A 21,924-nucleotide genomic window follows, 5' to 3' on the forward strand; every position below is an offset into this window, starting at 1 on the left:
AAGGAATTCAAATTGATTGTTTGAGATTTTTGAACCATTTTATGTACAGAACATGCCCACATTTTTTATTGTGTGAAGGTAACAACAAATGGGACAAAGTAACAGAAAACTTCAGCGTGCATAACAGCCACCTGTTCCAGCTGCAAGTGGCTTTGGATACACGTCTCTATGAGCTCACCACATCTTGCTACTGGGATTTCTGCCCATTCCTCGAGGCTAAACAGCTCCTGCTCTTTGGAGATGGATGATTTACACATGTGAACAGCGATCTTCAAGTCTAACCATAGTTTCTCATTTGGATTTAGGTCTGGACTTTGACTAGGCCATTCCAACATGTTTTAATTTACCACTCAGGTGTTGCTTTAGAGCAGGGGTGTATTGTGTCTTTTATCGCTCCGTATGCTGGTGTCCATGCCTAATCGTTTTTCCTTTTCTTCCCAGTCTGATCTGTTCCAGGACGACCTGTATCCAGACACGGCCGGCCCTGATCCCGCCCTGGAGGCAGAGGAGTGGTTCGCCGGCAAGAACGGAGGCCCGATCCTGATCTCACTCAAAGACGGCTACGTCTCCACCAAGAACCGGGACCTGAAGGTGGTCAAAACGAACATCCTGGAGAGCAAGCCGGCCACAAAAGCAGAAAGTATCCCCACCATCCAGAAGCATGCTTCTCCACAATCCACTGTTGTAAGTTTTAATGCAACTTATAAAAACATTTCATTGGAATTAGGGCTGAACAATTAATTGCATTTTCAATATAATCGCGATTTTAAAAAAACGCAATTTCCAAATCGCAGAGTTCTGCAATTTTTGGCTGTATAACAATTGGTGAATCGGACGCGCCCTTTAGGAGTCAGTAAAATGTTTAAAGTGGGTTTGCCTCCACATGGAAGGGAAGACAGTTGCAGCAGTGAGATAATCTAATTTTATTACTTGTTTTAGAGTTTATATAATCATACATAGCATTAAGTACAGGTCAATCAGTTTAATACATAGACTTGCTTGTTGGTTGCATCAATTAAAAGCTGTTCTGATCAATAGAAATGTTAAAAGTTCTTATTTTAAATAGTCCTTGTTTACAAACATCTTTATTTAGAGGTCATTTTTGTTGCTTGTAGTTAATGCATACAAAAGTCAAAATTGGAATTTTGGTTGAAATATATCATAGGCAGAACGCAATCATTACTGCTCCGAGTTTAGATGCTGTGGGCCTTTTTAGCAACTAAACAATTTAGAAACAAATTGATTTGTTGTTTGTATATGTTTAAAAAGATATGATAAAATAAACTGGGGGGAAAAATTGCATTAAATCGCAATATTAAGAAAAAAAAATCCCAATTAGATTATTTTCCAAAATAGTTCAGCCCTTATTGGAATATTTAAGCAAACTTATATTACTGTAAAGCTACATTTTCTGTTTGCTGGATTTTCCTGGTTCACACACAGTAATAATTTTGGTTGGAAAAACCCAAGAAAGTTGTGGATCAGCACATAATCTCTTTTCTGGCTCACAGTTTAGCGCAGCTGCAGGGAAAAATAAACGTCATTGCCTGTCGGATCACATTTGACTTGGTGCAGATGAACAGATGTTGCTGTTTTTTTTCTGCTTAATAATCCAAATTGTTCTTTCTCTTCTGCAAATCTGAAGCATCCTTTAGAAAGCCCAACGTTTCTCCTTGTTTCCTTTTTAGAAAATGGAAGACAAACTGGAAGAGGTACTCCGAGAGTTCAAGTCACTCAGGGACCGCGTCATCCTCCAGGACCGCCGGATCGCCCGACTTGAAGAGCAGGTCGCCAAGGTTGCCATGTAAGACGCAGAGACCCTTGCCAGGATCGCCGTCTCCTTCGGGAGTCCGCTGCGGCCAAATTCTCAAGATTCGGCTTCACCAGAGCTTGGCCCGTCGAGACCAAGCCCACATTCCAAGACAAACTATTATTTTTTCGCTCATCGGTCCTCCTGGTTCACACTCGGCCCCCCCTGTCGCTCTCACAGAGGAGAGAGAGTAAAAAAAAAAAAAACTTTTAAAACTCATGTTCACTCCTGAAGAAAAGACTTTTTTTTCTGTTAAAAGAAGTCTTAACTGTTTTTATTTTTTAAAACGTGGTGAAGCATTCTCATGTGAAGGTTGTACTTACTGCTCAACAACTGTAGCATCAGTATTTCCATTGTTCTTATTGTGTTGCCAAATATGAATTGTGTGCCGTTTCATGCACTGCTTTTACGTTGTTGCCGTTGTTGTTGTTGTTGTTGTTGTTTCTCCTCCCGTTGTACATTCCAGTCACAACCTGGTAGACCAGTACAAGTCAATCTGGATTATAATTTTTTTTTTTTCTCAAACAATAGGTGTCGGACTGTTTTCTTCCCTTCGGTTCGCTCGTTGGCGACAGACAGATTTACGACTACAGCAGAAATCCCCAAACAGTTTTCTCCTGTTATTCCCGGGCTTCAGATCTACCATGGGCATCCTGATGTGATGATGGAGGGTGGGGGGTGGGGGGGTTACATCTTCCTGCTGTAAATGTTGTGAACATGTTGTGGTGCCTCTTGTCACTGTTAAGGGTCAAACTAAAGTTGCCCTCTCCGGTGCATATTGGTATAGGGGAAGGGACCACTCGCAGCCTGTGTTTTACTGGACTATTGACAGACAGCTCTGTGCACATAATAAACAATTTTACACATGAACTCTCTTTTCCTCTTTGTTTCATTCTTGTCCTCGTCTGTCGGCAATTTTGCATTTCCTCTACTTCACTTCTGCCATCACATAAGCATTTGCAATCTAGACTGATTGACATCAGTCAAAGTTACACTGTTCAGGCTGGTGAGAGTTTAAGAACTCCTGTCAAATATACTTTAGGACTTGATCAAAGTTAGATTTTCAGATCCTGGAGCTGGCTTTAAGCTTACAGGGACAATTAAAATGTGTTGCATACACCTGAACACTGCAAAAAGACAACTAAATGCAAGGGACATTTTCCTGAAATGAGTGCATTTGTCCATAATTTGAGCAGGCAAGTTTAAATGATCTACCAGTGGAATAAGATTTTTGCACTTGAAACAGGAACAACTCATCTCCATCATCTCTCAAGTGCAGTGTATCTAATTATCTTATTTAAAGGGTCAATATACTCGTTCCATTGGCAGATACCCTTTATTTACCTGCTTAAATCAAGGAAAAATACACAGATTTCAAGAAAATGTGACTTACTTTTAGTTCCCTTTTTGCAGTGAAGACCCTTATGCTCTTACTCGGTTAGGAGTCTGTCAGTATGCAGCATCTTGACTTGCCAATATGGAAACCGTTCACTTTGCTAAAGTTCCCAGAATCCACCAGATTCTCCTGTTGATTTGGACATACGCTTGGATCCTACATGCTGTTTCAAGTTGTTGCTTAAAGCTCCCCGGTCCCTCCTGCAGCAAAACACTCCCACAGCATGACGCTGCCACCCCCGTACTTCACAGCTGGGATGGTGCTCTCAGGCTTACAAGCTTCCCCTTTTTTCATCAAAGCGTTACGACGGTCAATATGACCAAACAGCTGAATTAGATATTCATCAGACCACAGGAGATGTCCCTGAGTACTGCAGTTTGTCAGAGGTGTCAAGTAACTATGTAGAAACACTTCATTATCTTAAGTAGAAATTTTGATAATTTATGCGTAAGTGGAGTAATTATTTTTTAGCCTACTTTTTACGTCTACTATTTACATTTTCATGCAATTATCTGTACTTTCTACTCCTTCCGTTTTGATAATAGTCTCATTACTTCTATTTTATTTCAGCTTGTTTTCGTTCTGGCTTGTCAATAAAAAACAAATATTCAGATAAGTGGCGCTACCTGAACAGAGATTTTGATTGTGGTCGGAGGCAGTACTGCACCAAGTCGTTTGCTAAACAAAACTTAGGAGGAACAAAACGTAGAAGAACATTGTGTTTTAAGGATTATTCATTATTTTCATTTAATTTTAATTTTTTTTGACTAACGGCTAAGATGAATCATTCATTTTGACAACACTGTCTACTGCATACAGACAAACATACAAGGGTTACTATAAGAGGGTAACACACTCAATTTCATGTCCAGTTTTGTTATCTTACATCTGTTGCTCTCATCAATACCTGTAGCTACACTTGGATGTTCATTTACATTCCAATAATAAGTAAAAGGTTGTTAATGTCTCTGAAATTTGACTTTTTGCACCAATACTTACAGGCAACCAAACATCAGATTTACTGCTCCATGAAACCCATGTTGACACTCAGTATTGCACCTATATGGACCATATTTAACATATTTGCATTGTACTAAATGGTTTGTTTTCAGTGGACATATATGTGGGTGAAACACTCAATCACATTTTTTTAATAATATCACACTATACAATTATAGTAATGGTGGTGGTGGGGGGATTACTTCTAATTTAATACTTTAAGTATTTCTATAGCCGCTACTTTTGTACTTTTACTTGAGTCACCGGTTTGAGTTGCTACTTCTGCAGGAGTATTCTCAAACCCTAGGATCTATATTTGTACTTGAGTAATAGATATGAATACTTTTGACACCTCTGGCACATAATCTGGTATATGGAACACGGAGCAAGGTGACAGTCACGATACCACAGGATTGAATTATTCCCAAACAAACAAGCTTGAAAGCTGTGTGGTTGGATTATTATTTTGTTTTAATTCTGCATGGTAACCCCTAAACAAAAACATACTGTGTGTATATGACTGTTGTGACAAAACCACATGTCAGTGTGACTCACCAGTACAGGAAGTGACAGTTATGGTTTCCACACAAGACGGACATGTCCGTCTCACTGTGGATGTTTAAAGCAGGAGGCAAAGCGTCAAATTCTGCACAGCTCTGACATGTAGGCCACGGTCATCACATCATCTGACCACAACTTTAACTCAGCAGGAAGTTTTCTCACTGATAAGGGGTTTCAGTTTATTCCACTGGTTTATTTTTATTTATTTTTTTCAAAACGCAGCCACTAAGACGCTACATTATGACTGATCCCTCTGTCCCTGTGGTCAGCTCTCGTTGCCATGAAATCTCTCATTTAGAGCTTTTCTCCCACATGACATCCAGCTTTAAATGCGAGGCAGAAATGTGACCAGAGGCTTGACATACGACAAGCATCTGAGTGTTTTACAGAACTGAGCACTTCCTGGTATTTCAGACAAACTAGCAATCCAGACATGCAAAGGGCGCTCCACAACAACGAATCTGATCGCTCCTCTACTTTACCCTGGTCAGGTGAGTCCCGTCTCATCTTATTAAACAGAAGCACCTTTAAGGTGTCCAGTAGGGCTGGATTTAAGTAATCGTCTCCTCAAAAAGTGGAAATGCTCCTTTTAGTGGATGGGTGAGGACGTGTGTTGTACAGGGTAGTGTCTCATCGTTTCTAAAATGTGATATACCATCATGGTTTTTTTTTTTTCTTCTTCTTCTGAGTGTACACATTTCCTGTTTCTGTCATCAAGCAGAGCAACAGTCACTGTATCAGTGCCACGAGGATGTACGCAGAGAGAGCCTGAAATGAGCTGAGGAGAACCTTTTTATTGGATTTATCAGTGAATACGTCCAACGTCAAGGTAAGACACAAGCAGGTGATTCAGGAGATGTTTTTTTTTTTTTTTTTTTTAAGATCAAAGACATCTAGTCTACCTGTTGTGTGACGGTGTTAGTGGAATGGTAACGACGCTCTGCTCAACTTTGTCTTTTACTTCACGGTGGTAATACTGAGACATTTCTTCTTTTCTTTTTTTTTTTTACACTTTGAGTGCTTCATTACCTATTATCTTATCATTATCTTATCTTATCTTATCTTACCTGGATAAGAACAAAACATCTACATTTACTGTGGTTCTTTGAGGGGTTTTTTTTCTAGTGTGAATTAAGCAAGAGGGTGTGGTGAAGGCACATGATGGTTTCAAAATATGTAAGATGTTGCTGGTATAGAAATGACACACAGGTTTCTCAATGTCTACAGCGCTGGGGGAGGCGTACATATGTGCATGAATATATTAATTTAGGCTTTTTCAGGATGCATTTGAACAGCTCTTACTTCAGGGTGTATGGTTCTACATATGCCTTCGTACAAGAACCCACAGCTTTTCTGCAGGCACAAGCAAGGACCTTGCATCCGTTTGGCCTGGTATTTAGCCAGTCTGCTGGCCAGAATTTCTAAAGTTCATTTGATTTATTTTTATTTCCCTTTTTTTCAACATGGTTAAGGTCATTGCAGAAGCTGCATTAATTACAGCCAGTTTTCCTGTTAGAACGGCCAATCGTGTCCAGGTTTTCACCACCTGACCCAAACTGTCTGCCCCATATAACAGATAATTGAGCAGAATGATCAGGACCAAGAATCAAACAAAGGCTCAAGCTTATCAGTATCTGGAGGAGGATGCTAAAACACTGGCGCCGTTTATAGCAAAGGCTGTTTCATATGAACATGGACTGAGAGAATGCAGACCAAGAAAGAGGCCCCCTGGAAATGCGCACCTACCTACCAACCTACTGAAATTTCTCACTGGCACTGTATGTCTCTTTAACTAATGATTTTTTTCTGTCATTTCAGACCCCGTCTTCAACAATGACGCCCCGCGGCATGACAAAACGTACCCCGCTGCTGTGGGGAATGTGTCTTTTGCTTGCTGCGAACCCTGCGGTGAGTTCAGCGCCAGAAAACAGCAACACAAGCGTCACCGTTCCGACCGAAGTCGCAACCAACCAGCAGGCCGCTACATCTGCAAGCGTGCTGCAGCCTACAGCCCTGCATCCAGCGAAGCCTTCAGATGCGGCTGCTCGTGCAGAGGAGGCAGCGACGCCCACAGCGGCTCACGAAGACGGCGTCAGAAACAAAACCAGCGACAGACGGCTTGCTGTGACGACTGCAACCAGCGGCTCCAAACCTCTCGCCCCCACAGAAAAGGTGACGACTAAGGATGTAGTTCCTGTGGAGTTGACAGCAGCTGCAGCTGAACGAAATGGCACTGCGGTGCTTGCGAGCACAGGCGAACCACAGCCTCTCAGTCCAACACTCCCAGCTAGAACAAGATCTCCCACTGTCTCCATCGCTCCTACGGCCAAAGAACGCCTTGTTTCCTCGTCAAAGACCACAGGCCATGCGCAGACTTTCACCGAAGTCACATCGGCTGGAAGCGGGCAACGATCGTCCACTGCCATGACCGCAGCCACAAGTGAAACACAACCTCGAGACCGTACAACAACGGCGAACGCAGCAAATCAAACAACAGGTCTTCTCCTCCACTCGTCAGCCTCCAGTCGCACCGACACGACTTCTCCTCCGACGACCTCTGCAGGCTCGCATGCTTCTACGCAACAGCCAACGTCCGTTACTGGAATTAGGTCAGAGGAACCCACCACTCACGCTACGAATGAGTCCACTCAAAGTGCAGCCACCTCCAGCGGCTCCACCGCTTCTGTAACCACCTCGGCGGTCGTTCAATCCACCACCTCCGAGCTCACGTCTACATCGCGTTCTGCTCCTGCCTCCACCGGCTCCAACCCCACATCAACGGGACCGGCTTCCACTTCCACTTACACGGATTCTTCCAACACCACCACTGCCAACTCTACCAGTCCAGCAGGCGTCTTGATCCCTCGTGGCCCTGCGTCAACGACAACCCGGGTCCCGTCAACCACAGTGGCTCCCTGCGGACCGTCGAACGGCTCCGCGAGCAGCCAGATCCTGCCCTGCTCCACCAAGGGCGTAGTGAAGCAGTGCCTGGTCGTCATCGCTGTCCTGGCCCTGGTGGCCACCGTCTTCGTCATTTCCACCATTGTCCTTTGCATCAAGCTGTCGGCGAGGAAATACAAAGGGAGGAAACCTCCGCCGGCCACCGAGATGATGTGCATCTCCTCTCTGCTGCCTGATAAGAGTCCCGCCTACACAAGGCAGCGCAACCCGGTGAGCAACGGAGTCCTGGTGTTCCCCTTGGGAGGAGACAGCGACGAGGAAGGCGGGGATAATCTCACTCTCAGCAGCTTCCTTCCGGAAAACGACCGCTACGTTTAGCCGGATTGACGTAGCCAAGCAGACCTTTCTTGGGTCTGTGGTGCAAGAGACTGAGCGAGTTCATGTGGCGGACACGTTATGTACAGAGGAACAGATGCACAGACCACAGGCACTCATCGTTTCATCAGCTGTGTCCGACATTTGACCCAAAGGATGTAGACGTTGAGCATAACTTTACACGCGCCTTTAATCCACCCCCCATCCACACACACACACACACACACCCCCCTTGGGAGACTGGAAACCAGGAAGGAGAGAGAGCGATCAAAGCTACTTTCCCTTTTTTGTTCTTTCAAACATCTGGACTTTTGGTAATTTACTTTGCAGCAACAGACAGGAAGTCATTCTTTGCTGAGAAACGTCTCTGTTCTTCACACGGTTGTTGTTGTTGGAAACGAAAGACTTATTTCCGATTATTTCAGAACTTTTTTTCCACCTGTAACCCGCACAGCTCGGCTGAAAATCAAAACTCTTTGAGCAGTGGGGTAATTTACAAACCAAAATAATGTGCTTGCATAGGTGAGTCCGCCCTTACCGATTCGTTTTCATGGCACCTTTTGATTTTATTAAGGGCTCATGTCTCTTTTTAAGGGTAAGACCTTATTAGCATGTAATATCTTGAATTGAGTGGGGGTTTTTTTCGCACTCTTCTTTGCAAAAACACCCCTGACCAATCAGGTCATGCAATTTCCAGCACACCCCACAGATTAGCAGATCCAGCTGGGCCCGTCGGAAACTTTAACCTTCCTCTAGTGAAGCCGCTCCTTTGCAGAGGGAGATGAGCGCTCTGCAGCGGTCGATGTGTCTTAGGGTTTGGAGCACAGAGCTGGGAATGGGGGCTTTAATGTCTTAATGTAGAAGTAATGGATTAATGTCAACAGATTTCCCCCGCCTGAACTTTGGCTCTCTGCAGCTCTTCTTTTTTTTGCTGATTAATGTTCTCCTTTTCAGGCCTGTCAGTTTAGGTGGTCGCAAGGCAGAAAACACTGGGATTCACTATTTGTTTTGATGCAAAGTGCTACTTGTTTTCAGCTAAATGTGAAGCTGATAACCTAGAGCTCTCCATTTTATGGCTTGAAACACGAAAGGAACGTGTTCACAACAAGTAGATATTTTACGGCACAGTTAGCCCTGAACACAAATCATCCAAAGTGGATGAGAATAGTAGCCTACTGGCAAGTTTCACCTCAGTCTATGAGCCTGCAGTCATGCCTGAAACCAATTATTATTAAAAACCAGAGAAATTGAACTTCCCAGTACTAAGAGCCATTTGAGTCTTTGTCTTGCTGGAAGATGAAGCTTCTTGTCCTCCTCAGCTTTTTTTATAACAGGCTGAAGTGTTGGTGCCAACCTTCACTGGTATTTTGAACTGGTCATTATCCCCACCTTGACAAATACCCCAGGTCCAGCTGATATCGCTCTTTTGGTTTTGCTCAGTGTCGTATTTGCGGCCAAACAAAGTTTTGTAATTAACGTCAGTCTTGGTTTCATCAGACCACAGCACATCCTCCACAACGCTTTTACCAGACCCCAAATGTATAATTGTTGAATTTAGATCACAGTCTTGCCACCTTGTCCCACCTCCCTGATGTATTGAGACTTTAGGAAATTACTGTAATAATCACTCCACAGCCAGAACCTCCCAGAGATCCCTGCAGCTATTTTAACGTTTGGTCGTTTGGTAGAAACTTCGACCAGTTTACGTCTTTACATCGTTGACCCTTGACTGTCTTCCCTGTGCTCCGTCGTCTAGCTGACACTTTGGGAAAATCCTGTAACGTCTTCTAACTGATACCATTTATTTATTTATTTTTTGATGCTGTGATCCCTCTGATGCAATATATTTCCCTCCTAGAAAAGTTGAACTTTATGATTTGGAGTTAATCAGTGGCTTTGTAGATCGTGGCAGATTTTCTCGCTCTCTCTCTCCTTTTGAGCTTGAATTTAAAGTTTCATTCTGATGACGACCACATCCTTAGTTACAAGAGAGTGTAGACACCTACGCAACCACATTATTCTATTTATCTTTCATCCCTATTAAAAGTGTGTTTGTGTTTCTTTAGTTACACTTCACAGGAAAAACTGGTCTGAAATTGTTTTCTTATCTTATTTATGTTTTCTGTCATGACCAAAGTGTTATGCTTTAACGGGAAGTTGTAGTCTTTGCATATCCACTATAGAATTTCCTGTTAAAAAAGTTTTTCCACTTGTAGGACTGCTTGACTTTTTGTTTTTCCTGTAAGCTTTTGAAAAGGATCTTTGCATAGGTTTTTCAGTAGGAAAGCATAAACGTAGCACACAGAGTGCTGGACAAGATGACGTAGAAGGCGACCATGTTAAGTTTAAGTTGATGTTTTATTTCTGGGAAAGTGCAGATTAATATTAATAAACTATACAAATAGAAAAAAAAGTTTTTTTTATTGCTGCTGATCCCTTTATGTTCTTTTGCCTCCATTTTGTTTGCTCGTATCTCTAACAATACTCCAACAACATCCTGTCAGATTGGTGAATAATCATTTTGATGCATGCGCTTTCCTCAGATTGCGTCAGAATAGACTTTAAAAAGAAAACACATATGTCATGGTGCTGCATGAGGACAGAAATTAGTATTAGTGAAGCTGGGACTCCAGGAAAACTGGGGCACCGAAAACCCCAATTCTACATCTTAAACTTGGACTTAAAATCTGTTTTCTTTACTGTTAAACACAATCTATGTGTTGTTTAACATCTGCAAAATTAGGAATCTTTGTTAGGGAGTTACATAAAGATACACGCTTGTTTTACCGAACCTTTGGTCCTTCTCTGCAGCTGAGCTGCTCGCTGTAAAGGGATCAATAATGAGGCCATTAGTCTGTAAGTTTGCTGAAATCTGTAGCTTTTATTATTAAATGTGCAGTTTTTGTAGTTCTTTTGTAAATTCTATTTGCAAGTTTCTAAAGGGCAAACAGTCATAATAAAACCGGATCCTCTCTAAACTCAGTCAGTTCCCTTATTTACAAATGCCTTCTCAAACAGCCGTTCTCTTCCTACGCTGGAGTTTGATTTCATATTCACTTCCCTTCCTGCATTCTCTAAATGCTTATTCATCTCACAAAGTCCTCTTTTTTTTCCGCTTTTGTGTGCCTTGTGTGCCACTAATATCTGTCAGCAGTAACTATCAACAAAGCCGAGACCAGTGTAAACCTTTCAGATGCCGGGCGTCGTCCCGTGCTCCTCCTGACCATATAAAGCCCGGGCTTGTCTTCAATCACAGACAGAGTAGAGCCGTGTAAAAAAAAAAAAAAAAAAACGCAGCCACTCAGGCACAGGCACACACGGGCCCTAAAGTGGTCACACACGAGCCGTGTGGCTTGAATCGTTTGCCTGTGGACGAAAAACACCTCATTGTTTATAACAGTGCTCAGTGCATGGCCCTCTCCTTCCCCCTTCTCGTTCTGGTTGTTACGGTTGTTTTGTCTCCACAGGAAACATTAACCTCTTCCTGCGTTAGCGGGTCAGTCACACACACACACTGCTCTCTCTCACTACCTTTATTTATTTTATTTCAACCCCACCGGTGGTCTGCTGTTACTCATTAGCATGACTTTGATATGATCGGCTGCCATATCTGAGGCCTCGCCTGAAAGAAGCGCTGAAGTTAATGGTTAGGTTATGATGTTTATTATTATTATTGTTATCCAATCACTTAATTATAGGGTCCTGTAAAAATGATTAACATCACTTTGACTTTTTCCTGTTTTGTCACGTTAAACTGAAAGCTTCAGCGTGTTTCATTGACATTTTATGCGATAGAACGACATAAAACGGGGAGTGGTGGTCGTGTGGTTAGAGCACAGAGCTTCGGTCCCAGAGGCTCTGAGTTCAACTCCCACAAGCTGCCATTCTGGGTCCCTGAGCAAGACCCTTAACCCCCAATTGCTCCCCAGGCGGCGCACAGTGGCAGCCCACTGCTCCCCAAGGGGATGTGTTTAAGATGCAGAAGTGAATTTCTCCATTGTGAGATCAATAAAGTTCAATTATTATTATTTTATTGAAACAGCGCAAAACGGTGAGCTATAAATCACGGGTTTTCAATCTTGCCACCGTTTCTTAATTGGATTTGCATCTGGGGCCAGTCTAACACATTGATCTAAACCATTCGATCGTAACTTGGTCCGCACATTCAGGGCCGTCGTCCTGCGGTCTCTGTCCCCCGGTCTCGAGTCTTCTGCAGCCTCTAACATCTTTCCTTTCTGTGTTTTGCTCTATCCATCTTTCCATCAACTCTGACCAGCTTTCCTGTCCCTGCTGAGGAACAGTCTCCTGGCACCATGATGCTAACCTGACCCTAGCCAGATTGATATCGCTCCGCCTAGCTTCACTCACATCCATCTGGGACATCTCCCATAGAGAGTGATTTCTCCAACCAATTTTATTGTCCAGCCAATCAGAACGCAGGGCTGGAGTTTCATAGATGTGACGTAGTGGAGAAGCGACCGTGAGACTGTTTTGATTCAGACAACAATGGCGGCTCGCATCGAGGAAGCAAGCGTTAACATTGATGCTGCTATTTCTTCCGTGTTGTCCAATCTACCTAATATTGTTTCATTAATAGAACATCAGAGAACGGCTCTGAAGGCTTTTGTTGGTGGAAACCATGTTTTCGCCCTTCTCCCGACCGGATTTGGCAAGTTTTGTTTTTTCCTGCGTCGCTCTCACAGCGTCACGGGTTAGCTTCGGTGTGAGTGGTTGAAATAGCACGTCGATAAAGATGACAGACAAGTGGCTTATCTAATCATATGCAAGGATTTTTGATAAGGCCCAGCCTTCAAAAAAGGCCATGTGAGTGGAGCTAGGCGGAGCGAAATACATCTGGCTAGGGTCAGGTTACCATGATGCTGCCACCGCCATGTTTCCCCGTAGGGATTGTTTGTTCAAGGTGATGCAGCGTTAGCTTTCTGGCATCCGTCGTGCCATGAAAGCTCAGCTTTGTCTCATGTGACCAGAGCGCCGTCGTTCACACGCAGACGGTTTTTATCTAGTAGCGTCAGAGAAAAACGGACTGAACCAAAATACATGTCACACTTTTCAGATTTCTGCTTGCAAACACAAATTAAAAAAAACACGTATCATGTACATGTATGTCACGTGTATTTCTTCCGTTTCCATCGGTCTATCACATAAAACCCCAATAAAATAAACAGAATTTTCTGACTCCTATAAGATGAAATTGGAGGGGGAAAAAAAGGGTTGAAGGGATGTGAATACCTTCCATGTCCAGTTAACCACACAAAAGAGCAGAGAGGAGGTCCCTGCCCCCACAGCACTTTATAAACTCATACCTAACAAGAACAATCTGTGCGCAGGCCCGGAGAACCCAGACACTGTCGGGGAAACTGAAGGAGGGGGAGGAGAGCAGAGCAGGGCCAGAAGGAGGGATCTGTACTCCTGGTTAATGACATCTCTCTTCTGCACTATCCAGACGAACCTCCACATTGAAACCTGAAACTGCAGAGGTTGCACGGTTCCCCAATCAGTCACATGCCCTCTGCACTCCCACTAACTTTGCTTCTCACAAACAGGTTTCCGTCACCCTTCCAGCACAGGGGATTTCAGCAGAGAAACTTCTTCCACACTGAATGGTGAGTAAAAGGAAATCTTTCTAACTTTTAGTTTCTTAGAAGTTTGAGAAGCACAGGCACATTATGCTGCTCCTACGCATGATGCAGCTTGAAAGGAGGAGACGTGACGGCATCAGGATGCTTTCGGAGCACAATTGGGACTCGAGCGGTCGTTTAAACTTTGGGGTGTTTCTGCATTCCCTGTCGATGTTGACCTACAAATCAGAGAAACTGTTAATACTCCTTAAACTTGCCTCATATACCTCCGTCCCTTTGTGTCCACATGGGCACCTTTTGTTGGCAATGTTTCTGTGTCTGACTGCACAGACATAATTTGTAGATTTGGTTTGAGGTGATAAATGAGGTGGGGGGGTGAAAAAAGCCTATTTTCCAGCTGGAAGCTAAGTTTCATGTGGGACAGCTTGCACACAGATGCATCCGAGATAAAAAAAAAAAAAAAGTGACCCGCTGCCAGCGCACACACAGAGTGAGCAGAGTGAGGTCCAAGTCAATAAATACAGCTGCGTTTAAAGGTTCGGTTCCCGAAATATGAAGCAGAGAACAAAATTTTCCCAAACAGCCATTTAATAATAGGCCAAGCAGATATATTTGATTTCATTTGGGCGACACCTTCAAATGAGAGAGGTCAGAAAATGTACCAAGAACACAATTTTACACATACTGTATCCCATTTTAGCCGCATCCGCCCGAATGATAAGGAATTTAAAAAAAACTCTGTTGTCCTACAGAGGACTGGGTGGTGCATGGTCAGCAGGACAACAATTTACAAGTAAAGATTGATGACTAATTACAGTTTTATATGTGGTAGTTTCAAGCAGCATTGACTTGTATAGTAATATTCTATAACTTTTATAATACCTTCATTTTGCATCCATAAATTACTCATTGTACCTGGACATTGATACGTTGTAAAAAATAGATTATTTCTTTCAAAATACTCTAAACCTTAATTAATTGAAATGAAACAATCTTTTGGCTTTCCAGCACTAATATTAAAATGTATAAAATGAGTACATTTAATCTGCAAACACAAGTTTAGGAGCAACTTTGATCTACTTGTGGCTTATTTGTTATGGGGCCTGGCTTCAGAGCTGACCTTTTAAATGATTTTACTCAGTTGATCATTTTCAACCGTGTGTATGCTTATGTAGCTGCACTGTTTTCATTTTTCTTAAATTGTACATTTGACCATACTGTACCGTCAACCTTCTTTTTTGATTATCACTTATCTTTATGTGTATCTGCGTGCTTCAATTTGCCTCTCACTTTGCTGCTGGTGCACCTGAATTTCCCCAGTAATGGACAATAGAAATGTTTATGTTTCTGTTTTATTTCAAGTCCAGATATGTAATAAAAGTCAGAAAGCAAAGACGCAAAAATATAAAGAAGACGTGGAGCAGATGAGCAGCTGAGACAGGAAATTATTTAACGACTTTTACGAACCCAAAGCGGTTAATTAATGGTAAAATTACTTGTTATCGCCCACCACTACAGAGATGTTGTGTGTAAAGCTTCATGTTTACGTACCCGTCACTTGTGTCAACATGTGTTCAACATCAGGCGCAACCTGAGACCCAAGTGAGTCCAGGGTCGGGTCAGAGGGCGCTGAAATGAGAGGCCTGGATTTGGAGTCTTCTGCTGTTAGGTAGTGTTAGGTTTACGCATTAAAACAAAGACAGATACATAATGTAGCGATTAAAAAGCAGACATTGAACTTATTTCTGTTTTAAAATGCTTTTAATTTAACATGTGCCTGACAAAGGTGCTGTCTATCAGGCATGTTGTACTGAAGGTGTGATTACTGGGATGTTTATAATGTCATTTACAGCTCAGAGACCTGGTAGAGGCTGGTCTGGAGGCATTTTCCAAACCAAAATAGTATTTTTTTTCAAATGTAGGAATAATGTATTATCCATGAAGAATTTCAACTTGGCGTGGGCTGGTGTGAGATACTAATGGCATTAGAAAATCCAGTTTTAATACAAAATATTGAACGCCAAACCATTTGAACATGATCTGTAATTTTTATTTAAAACAGCCTTTTATTGACAAAATAATCAATCAGACTGATTATTACAGTAGACATAGAGTATTATCTTTTACAGATACATAGCCATAAGCAAAAATATAGAATCCCAGCAGAGTTGGTAGTTTTTTTGGGGGGTACTTAATGCAAGAGTATTATGCCTTTATCAACTAATGCAACATGTTGGTGTTAGCTGTTTCATTAGTCAGGCTATCTGCTCAGGTAGCTAGCACAGTAACCTGCTTCCAACTCATGCTGCTCATAGCTTGATAAGCAATGTTTTTTTTTTTTTTTCTGGTGTGAATGATGCCTTGGATGTGCAGCTTCCTCTTACTTCAGCTCTGTGCATCACAAAGTTTTGAGTCTAGTCATCACACGTTCATCACAGCACCTGCAGAACCCATCCCAGTTTCACAAAGCACCAATACAACATCAGCTGTTAAAACTATCACCTTTAGGATTTTATGCCACGTGAAAAATAAGTTCGCTTTACCTTGAATGTGCATCTTTTATCTTTTTGCTTTTTGCGTAAATGTCTTGAGCTAACTTTACCATCATAACGCTCCGGTTGATGGTAGCAAAGACATAACATGAGTCACTTCACCCCACGTTGGTGCTTTTTATTGACAGCAAACACACAGCTGAGCAGGTCTTTGTGTCAGCTGCACACAGGGGGGGGCTATTCCACATTAACTTTACATGCAAATATCCATCCATCCATTTTTTTTTATACCCGCTTCTCCGTACAGGGTCGCTGGAGGGGCTGGAGCCTATCCCCAGCTGTCAATGGGTGAAATACGGGGCACACCCTGGACAGGACGTAAATGCAAATATGCAAAAGAAAACTGATTCAGGATGCAACAGAGATAAATGTAGAATATATTCAGAATTTGGTGTTGGTGCACCCACTTTCTAATTGCCGCCCTGGGCAAAAGCCCATTTTACCCAGAGCAAAAACCACAACCTCAGTTTTGCTCTGTCACTTTGATAAAAAAAAAAATGGGTGGCACTCATTTACTTGAGTAAATAGTTGTGATAGAAATACAGCTGAATTTCTTTCTTGAAGCCGAAAGAAAAGTGCTCTAGCCGTCTTTCAGTCTGCTGACGGGAACTGTATGCTCAACACGGCAGAAGAAACTCACTCCATCACTTTATCCGGCGTCTGAACCCGAGCAACAGAGTGCTAAAACTTTTTACTAAAACTAATAACTTTCTGTTTTGATTCATACTTTAACATTTGTAATGAAAAATACATCATTCTCTCATTCACCCGGTCATAAATCCCTGTTTACAACTGATTTACAACTTCCAGAAAAGCAGACACTCTTTGTTGCATTAACTGCTTTTCCATGTGGACCTTTGCAGATCCTGACAGGAAACCATGCAGCCAAAAGCCCTGCATCCCATCAGCCTGTGCTTGGTGTTTTGCATCTGCAGAAGCCTGGCCACACACCTGCCTCTTTACAGTCCTCTAGAGGGAAGTACAGATGAGGAAGAGCTTCACGTCAAGTCCTCTGTAATTCCCAGAGTCCGCCCGACAGAGTACCGAACCACTCCACCAGAACCGTCACAAGAACAAAGCAGCTCCTCAGCAGACTTCGCAAACTTCCTGGAGGAGAACATGCTCCCCATCCTCGTTTTGACCACGCTTGTTTTTCTTACCTTCCTCATCACCTGTGCTGCGTTTTTCATGAGCCGGAGGCTTAAAGTTAACTCCTACCACCCTTGCTCCTTCCCCTCGAAAATGTACGTGGACCACCAGGACAAGACCGGAGGCGCCAAGCCTTTCAACGAAGTCCGAGGCAAAGCCGTTCCTGAGCTGGAAATGGAGTCGGTGGACTCTAACAAGCAGCTCCAGGCCGACATCTTGAGAGCTGCAAGCAGCCTACGCACGCCACATAAAAGCGCTCAGGCCGCAGAGAGAAGCGAGGCCAGTCAGAGCGCAGCGGACCACAGTCCTGCGGACGGCTTTGACCCAGATTGTAGCATCCTGGACCAGCAGCTACCAACTCTGCTTGAGGAGGAGCAGTGTGAGGTTCCTGACAGCAGAGAAGCTGAGGCGGCAGGTTCTGAGCCGGAGCATCCAGAGCAACCGGCCCCCGGAGACGAGGATTCAGAGGAGCCTCCGACCGGAAGGAGCCTCCGGCCCCCGTCCCTGCACATTCACAATGAAACTGCTACACTGCAGCTGATCGCAGGAGAGAAAACTGCCTTCTGATCGCCGTCGCCTCAAAGTTCAATGAAACAAGAACTTACACACGTTCAGATGACATCAAAATTGTACCATTTTGTGAATAGAACTTTTAAGAAAAGCGTTCTGGGAGAGCCTAAATGTTTTGCAAACTAGAGTATTAAGAGGTTTTAGGAAAATACTAAAACTGTGGCTATATTGTCATCACACATGGGATCTGCAGTGCCTTCATGACTTTTCCACATGTTTTCATGTTTCAACGTCAACCTACTTGAGATTTAATTGACAGATCACCAAGTAGTGCATTAATCTTGATTTTTTTTCTTCTTTTTTACCAATAAAAATGAGAAATATCTGGTTTGCCTTTGTGTTCAACCCCCCTTTACCAAAATGTACCTTTTTTTTTTTCGCAACAAAACAAAAAAGGTCAAGAGAGAATGAAAACGGACACTGGAAGATAACCTTGAAAGGTTAAGCAGGCTTTCTTACAGCATTGCCCTGAGCTAAACACAGGGCAATGCTGTAAGAAAGCCTGCTTAAGGTTGCAAAGACCTAAGACAGGGACAGAGGTTTACCTGGTGGCTGCAGTATCAGGCTGCAGAGATGCTTTTCTTCAGCGGGCACAGGGAAAATGCTTAGGGATGGAGCTAAATACGGAGCATTAGGATGAAACAGACCTGATTCTTGGTGGAGGGTTGACCTCCTGGCAGGAGAACAGCTGTAAACATTAGTGTTGGTCCGATGCCATTTTGTGGCCCCGATACCGATACCCGATACCTGGCTGTTTGAAATTGATGTGTGTGTATATATGAAGAACTGCATACTACTTAGGGTAGTAGAACTTTTTATTGCCTACCTGGAATGGGTGACAATAGTTGAATAAACTTTTGGCTCTCAAAGGCTAAAAGAGTGCAACATTCGTGAAATTATAACATATATAATTGTAGTGCAACAGTAAGACAGTAAAATTACATTAATATTTGAATAATCTCTTTTAAACCCTGAGTTTTGGCAAGGCAAGGCAAATTTATTTCCATCCATCCATCCATTTTCCATACCGCTTAATCCCTCATGGGGTTGCAGGGGTTGCTGGTGCCTATCTCCAGCGTTCACTGGGCGAGAGGCGGGGTACACCCTGGACAGGTCGCCAGTCTGTCGCAGGGCAACATAGAGAGACAAACAGGACAAACAACCATTCACGCACACACCTAAGGACAATTTAGAGAAGCCAATTAACCTAACAGTCATGTTTTTGGACTGTGGGAGGAAGCCGGAGTACCCCGAGAGAACCCACACATGCACAGGGAGAACATGCAAACTCCATGCAGAAAGACCCAGGGGTGTACTCAAACCCAGGACCTTCTTGCTGCAAGGCAACAGCGCTACCCACTGCGCCACTGTGCAGAATAGCAAATTTATTTATATAGCACAATTCAGTACAAGACAATACAAAGTGCTTTACATGATTAAGATATACCAAAATAATAAAATGTAGATAGAAAATAGAATAAAAGCAAGTAGGGATAGAATGTAGTAACAAAAAAGAACATTAAAAACAGTAAAACTGTTTAACTAGAACAGTCAAAGGCAATTTTAAACAGATGTGTTTTTAATCTTGATTTAAAAGAACTCAGGCTTTCTGCACTTTTACAGTTTTCTGGAAGTTTGTTCCAGATAAGCAGAGCATAGGAACTAAATGCTGCTTCTCCATGTTTAGTTCTGGTTCTGGTTCTGCAGAGCAGGCTGGAGCCAGAAGACCTGAGTGGTCTGGAGGGTTTATACGCTGATAACAAGTCTGTGATGTATTTAGGTGCTAAGCCATTTAAGGATTTATAGACTAACAGAAGTATTTTAAAGTCTATTCTCTGAGATACAGGGAGCCAGTGTAAGGACTTTAGAACTGGGGTTATGTGCTCTACTTTCTTAGTCTTAGTGAGGACGCGGACAGCAGCGTTCTGGATCAGCTGCAGCTGTCTGATCCACTTTTTAGACAAACCTGTGAAAACACCGTTGCAGTAATCAATTCTACTAAATATAAATGCATGGATTAGCTTTTCCAGATCTTGCTGAGACATCAGTCCTTTAATCCTAGAAATGTTCCTCAGGTGATAGAAAGCTGACCTTGTAATTGTCTTTAGATGCTTTTGAAGGTTCAGGTCTGAGTCCATCACTACTCCCAGTAGTGATGGACTACTGGATTTGGCTCTCAAATCCCAAAATAGTGCAACATTCATGAACTTATATAACATGTGTAATACTAGTCGGGAAAGGGAAGGCTGCGTTCAAGTGACAAACAAACATCAAAATGGTATCGGTGCCCTATTTGTTGGTACTCGCCGATACCGATGCCACCATTTTAGGGCTGGATCGGGGCCCTGTCCGATACTGGTATCGGTGCAACACTAGTAAACATAGAGCCAGAGCTGCAACCAGTTGGATATAACATATTCATGTCTTAAAATGGCCCAGTCGAAGTCTGGACCTGACCTTAATGATGAATCTGTGGCCTGACTGGAAAACTGACCTCCAATTACTCTTCATGCAATGTGATCGGATTTGAGCTGGTTTGGAAGGATGAATAAGTGACATTTTTAGTCTCCAGATGGGCGAGTGGAGATATACCTAAAAAGACAATTACATCAAAAGATTGCTCTTTAAAGTAGGGCTACACAATATATTGAGGCACATGTGTAATTTGGATATCAATTTGTGCAGTATCAGAACAACAATGGACACGTTAGGTGCAATATTTGCTAGGCTATAATAGTAAAACCATTCAGGTGCAACACAATAAAACTCTGCTTGCCAACGACATTTATGGGGACTATGAGAGACTTTTAAAGCCTTTTGTGCCAATAAGTTACAGATCTAAACTAAGAAACTAAGAGTAGAACCTCAAGAACACCAGCAATGACTTAGTGATCATGGAAACCAGTGAGGAAAATGTTAGCTAATCATAATCAATCTCACCGTTGCTATACTTAATGTTTCAATATCATAAGATAAGAAATGCTTTACTGTCCCACAATGGGGAAATTTGGGAAATTGTTTTTAGGGCAAAATTATTACAGAAAAGTTAAAATCCTACAGTTGAAAATATTAAGTACAACACAAAGTATTCATCTTTTAATAAACACACATTCTCTTTAATGTCATAGTAACACTTATCCAATGACATTTAATCACTGAAATGCAAACTTTGGTGCATTAAAATCTGCTTTGAATTTAGTTATTAAAGTTGGCCAATTACAGCAAGCGTTTTCAAACAACTGACCCAAATAATGTTCTTATATTGCTAGACCAAAAAGTTTATTATTGTTAGAGTTAAATTAAGTTATTCAAAATACTCTGTAAACTGAATGATTATCTTTTAATACAACAAATGAGCAAAACCCTTTTTTTACCTTTGGATCTACGATTTACACATTTATTTACTACAAAAAATCTGACTAATTTATTTGAAATTATCATATTTTCTAGAACAGGTAAAAAAAATAGCATGCTTTTTTTTGGTTTAAAAAAAATTGTGTTCATTTTTTGGCCCTCGAGTTCCTTTGACTTGATTATTTTGGCCCATGTACTGAAGTTTGGCCACCCCTGTCATAATGCTCGCTCTCCAGCTTCTTCCTGTACACCTCCTTGCTTTCTCTTTCTCTTATCCTGACTTTAAGTTTCTTCTTTATAGTATAACTTTTCCTTTTTTCGTTTGAAGATTTTTCAGAAAAGCATGAATCTGTTTCCTTCCACTTCACAATCATCCACTACATAGTGTCAGTCTATCAAGTAAAATCCCAATAAAAAGTATCAAAATCTATGGCTGTTATTCAACAAAATACATGAAAAATTCAAAGGGCATGTGTATTTTAGGGAGATACTGTAATCTAAAAATTCAGATTTATAACACGTCACTTTTATAATTGCTAGTTATATAATTCTCATGCAGGTCTCCTAAAATCCCCCACATGAACATTTTATTGCAATAAAGTATCAAAAAGAAAGAGAGAAATATCTGTAAACCTGTCTAAGCTCTATTGATTGTGA

At 42.2% G+C, this 21,924-nt stretch overlaps 3 protein-coding genes across 3 annotated transcripts; all 3 read left to right on the forward strand.

Moving 5' to 3' along the window:
* The first annotated feature begins 396 nt into the window (after nt 1-396).
* LOC118559084 (coronin-1C-like) lies at nt 397-2,016 on the forward strand. The gene is made up of 2 exons (XM_036129777.1): nt 397-684; nt 1,689-2,016. Exons 1-2 carry the CDS (start codon nt 400-402, stop codon nt 1,806-1,808), a joined length of 405 nt encoding a protein of 134 aa, XP_035985670.1. The 5' UTR covers nt 397-399; the 3' UTR covers nt 1,809-2,016.
* Nucleotides 2,017-6,541: 4,525 nt separating this feature from the next.
* selplg (selectin P ligand) lies at nt 6,542-11,024 on the forward strand. Its single transcript, XM_036129779.1, has one exon. The coding sequence runs from the start codon at nt 6,600-6,602 to the stop codon at nt 8,043-8,045; it is 1,446 nt and encodes a 481-aa protein (XP_035985672.1). The 5' UTR covers nt 6,542-6,599; the 3' UTR covers nt 8,046-11,024.
* Nucleotides 11,025-13,388: 2,364 nt separating this feature from the next.
* On the forward strand, nt 13,389-18,270 carry tmem119b (transmembrane protein 119b). The gene is made up of 2 exons (XM_012849367.3): nt 13,389-13,666; nt 17,058-18,270. The coding sequence occupies exon 2, from the start codon at nt 17,074-17,076 to the stop codon at nt 17,908-17,910; it is 837 nt and encodes a 278-aa protein (XP_012704821.2). The 5' UTR covers nt 13,389-13,666; nt 17,058-17,073; the 3' UTR covers nt 17,911-18,270.
* Nucleotides 18,271-21,924: the final 3,654 nt, after the last annotated feature.

Source organism: Fundulus heteroclitus, unplaced genomic scaffold (genome assembly GCF_011125445.2).
Source record: "Fundulus heteroclitus isolate FHET01 unplaced genomic scaffold, MU-UCD_Fhet_4.1 scaffold_217, whole genome shotgun sequence".
NCBI classification, from domain to species: domain Eukaryota; kingdom Metazoa; phylum Chordata; class Actinopteri; order Cyprinodontiformes; family Fundulidae; genus Fundulus; species Fundulus heteroclitus.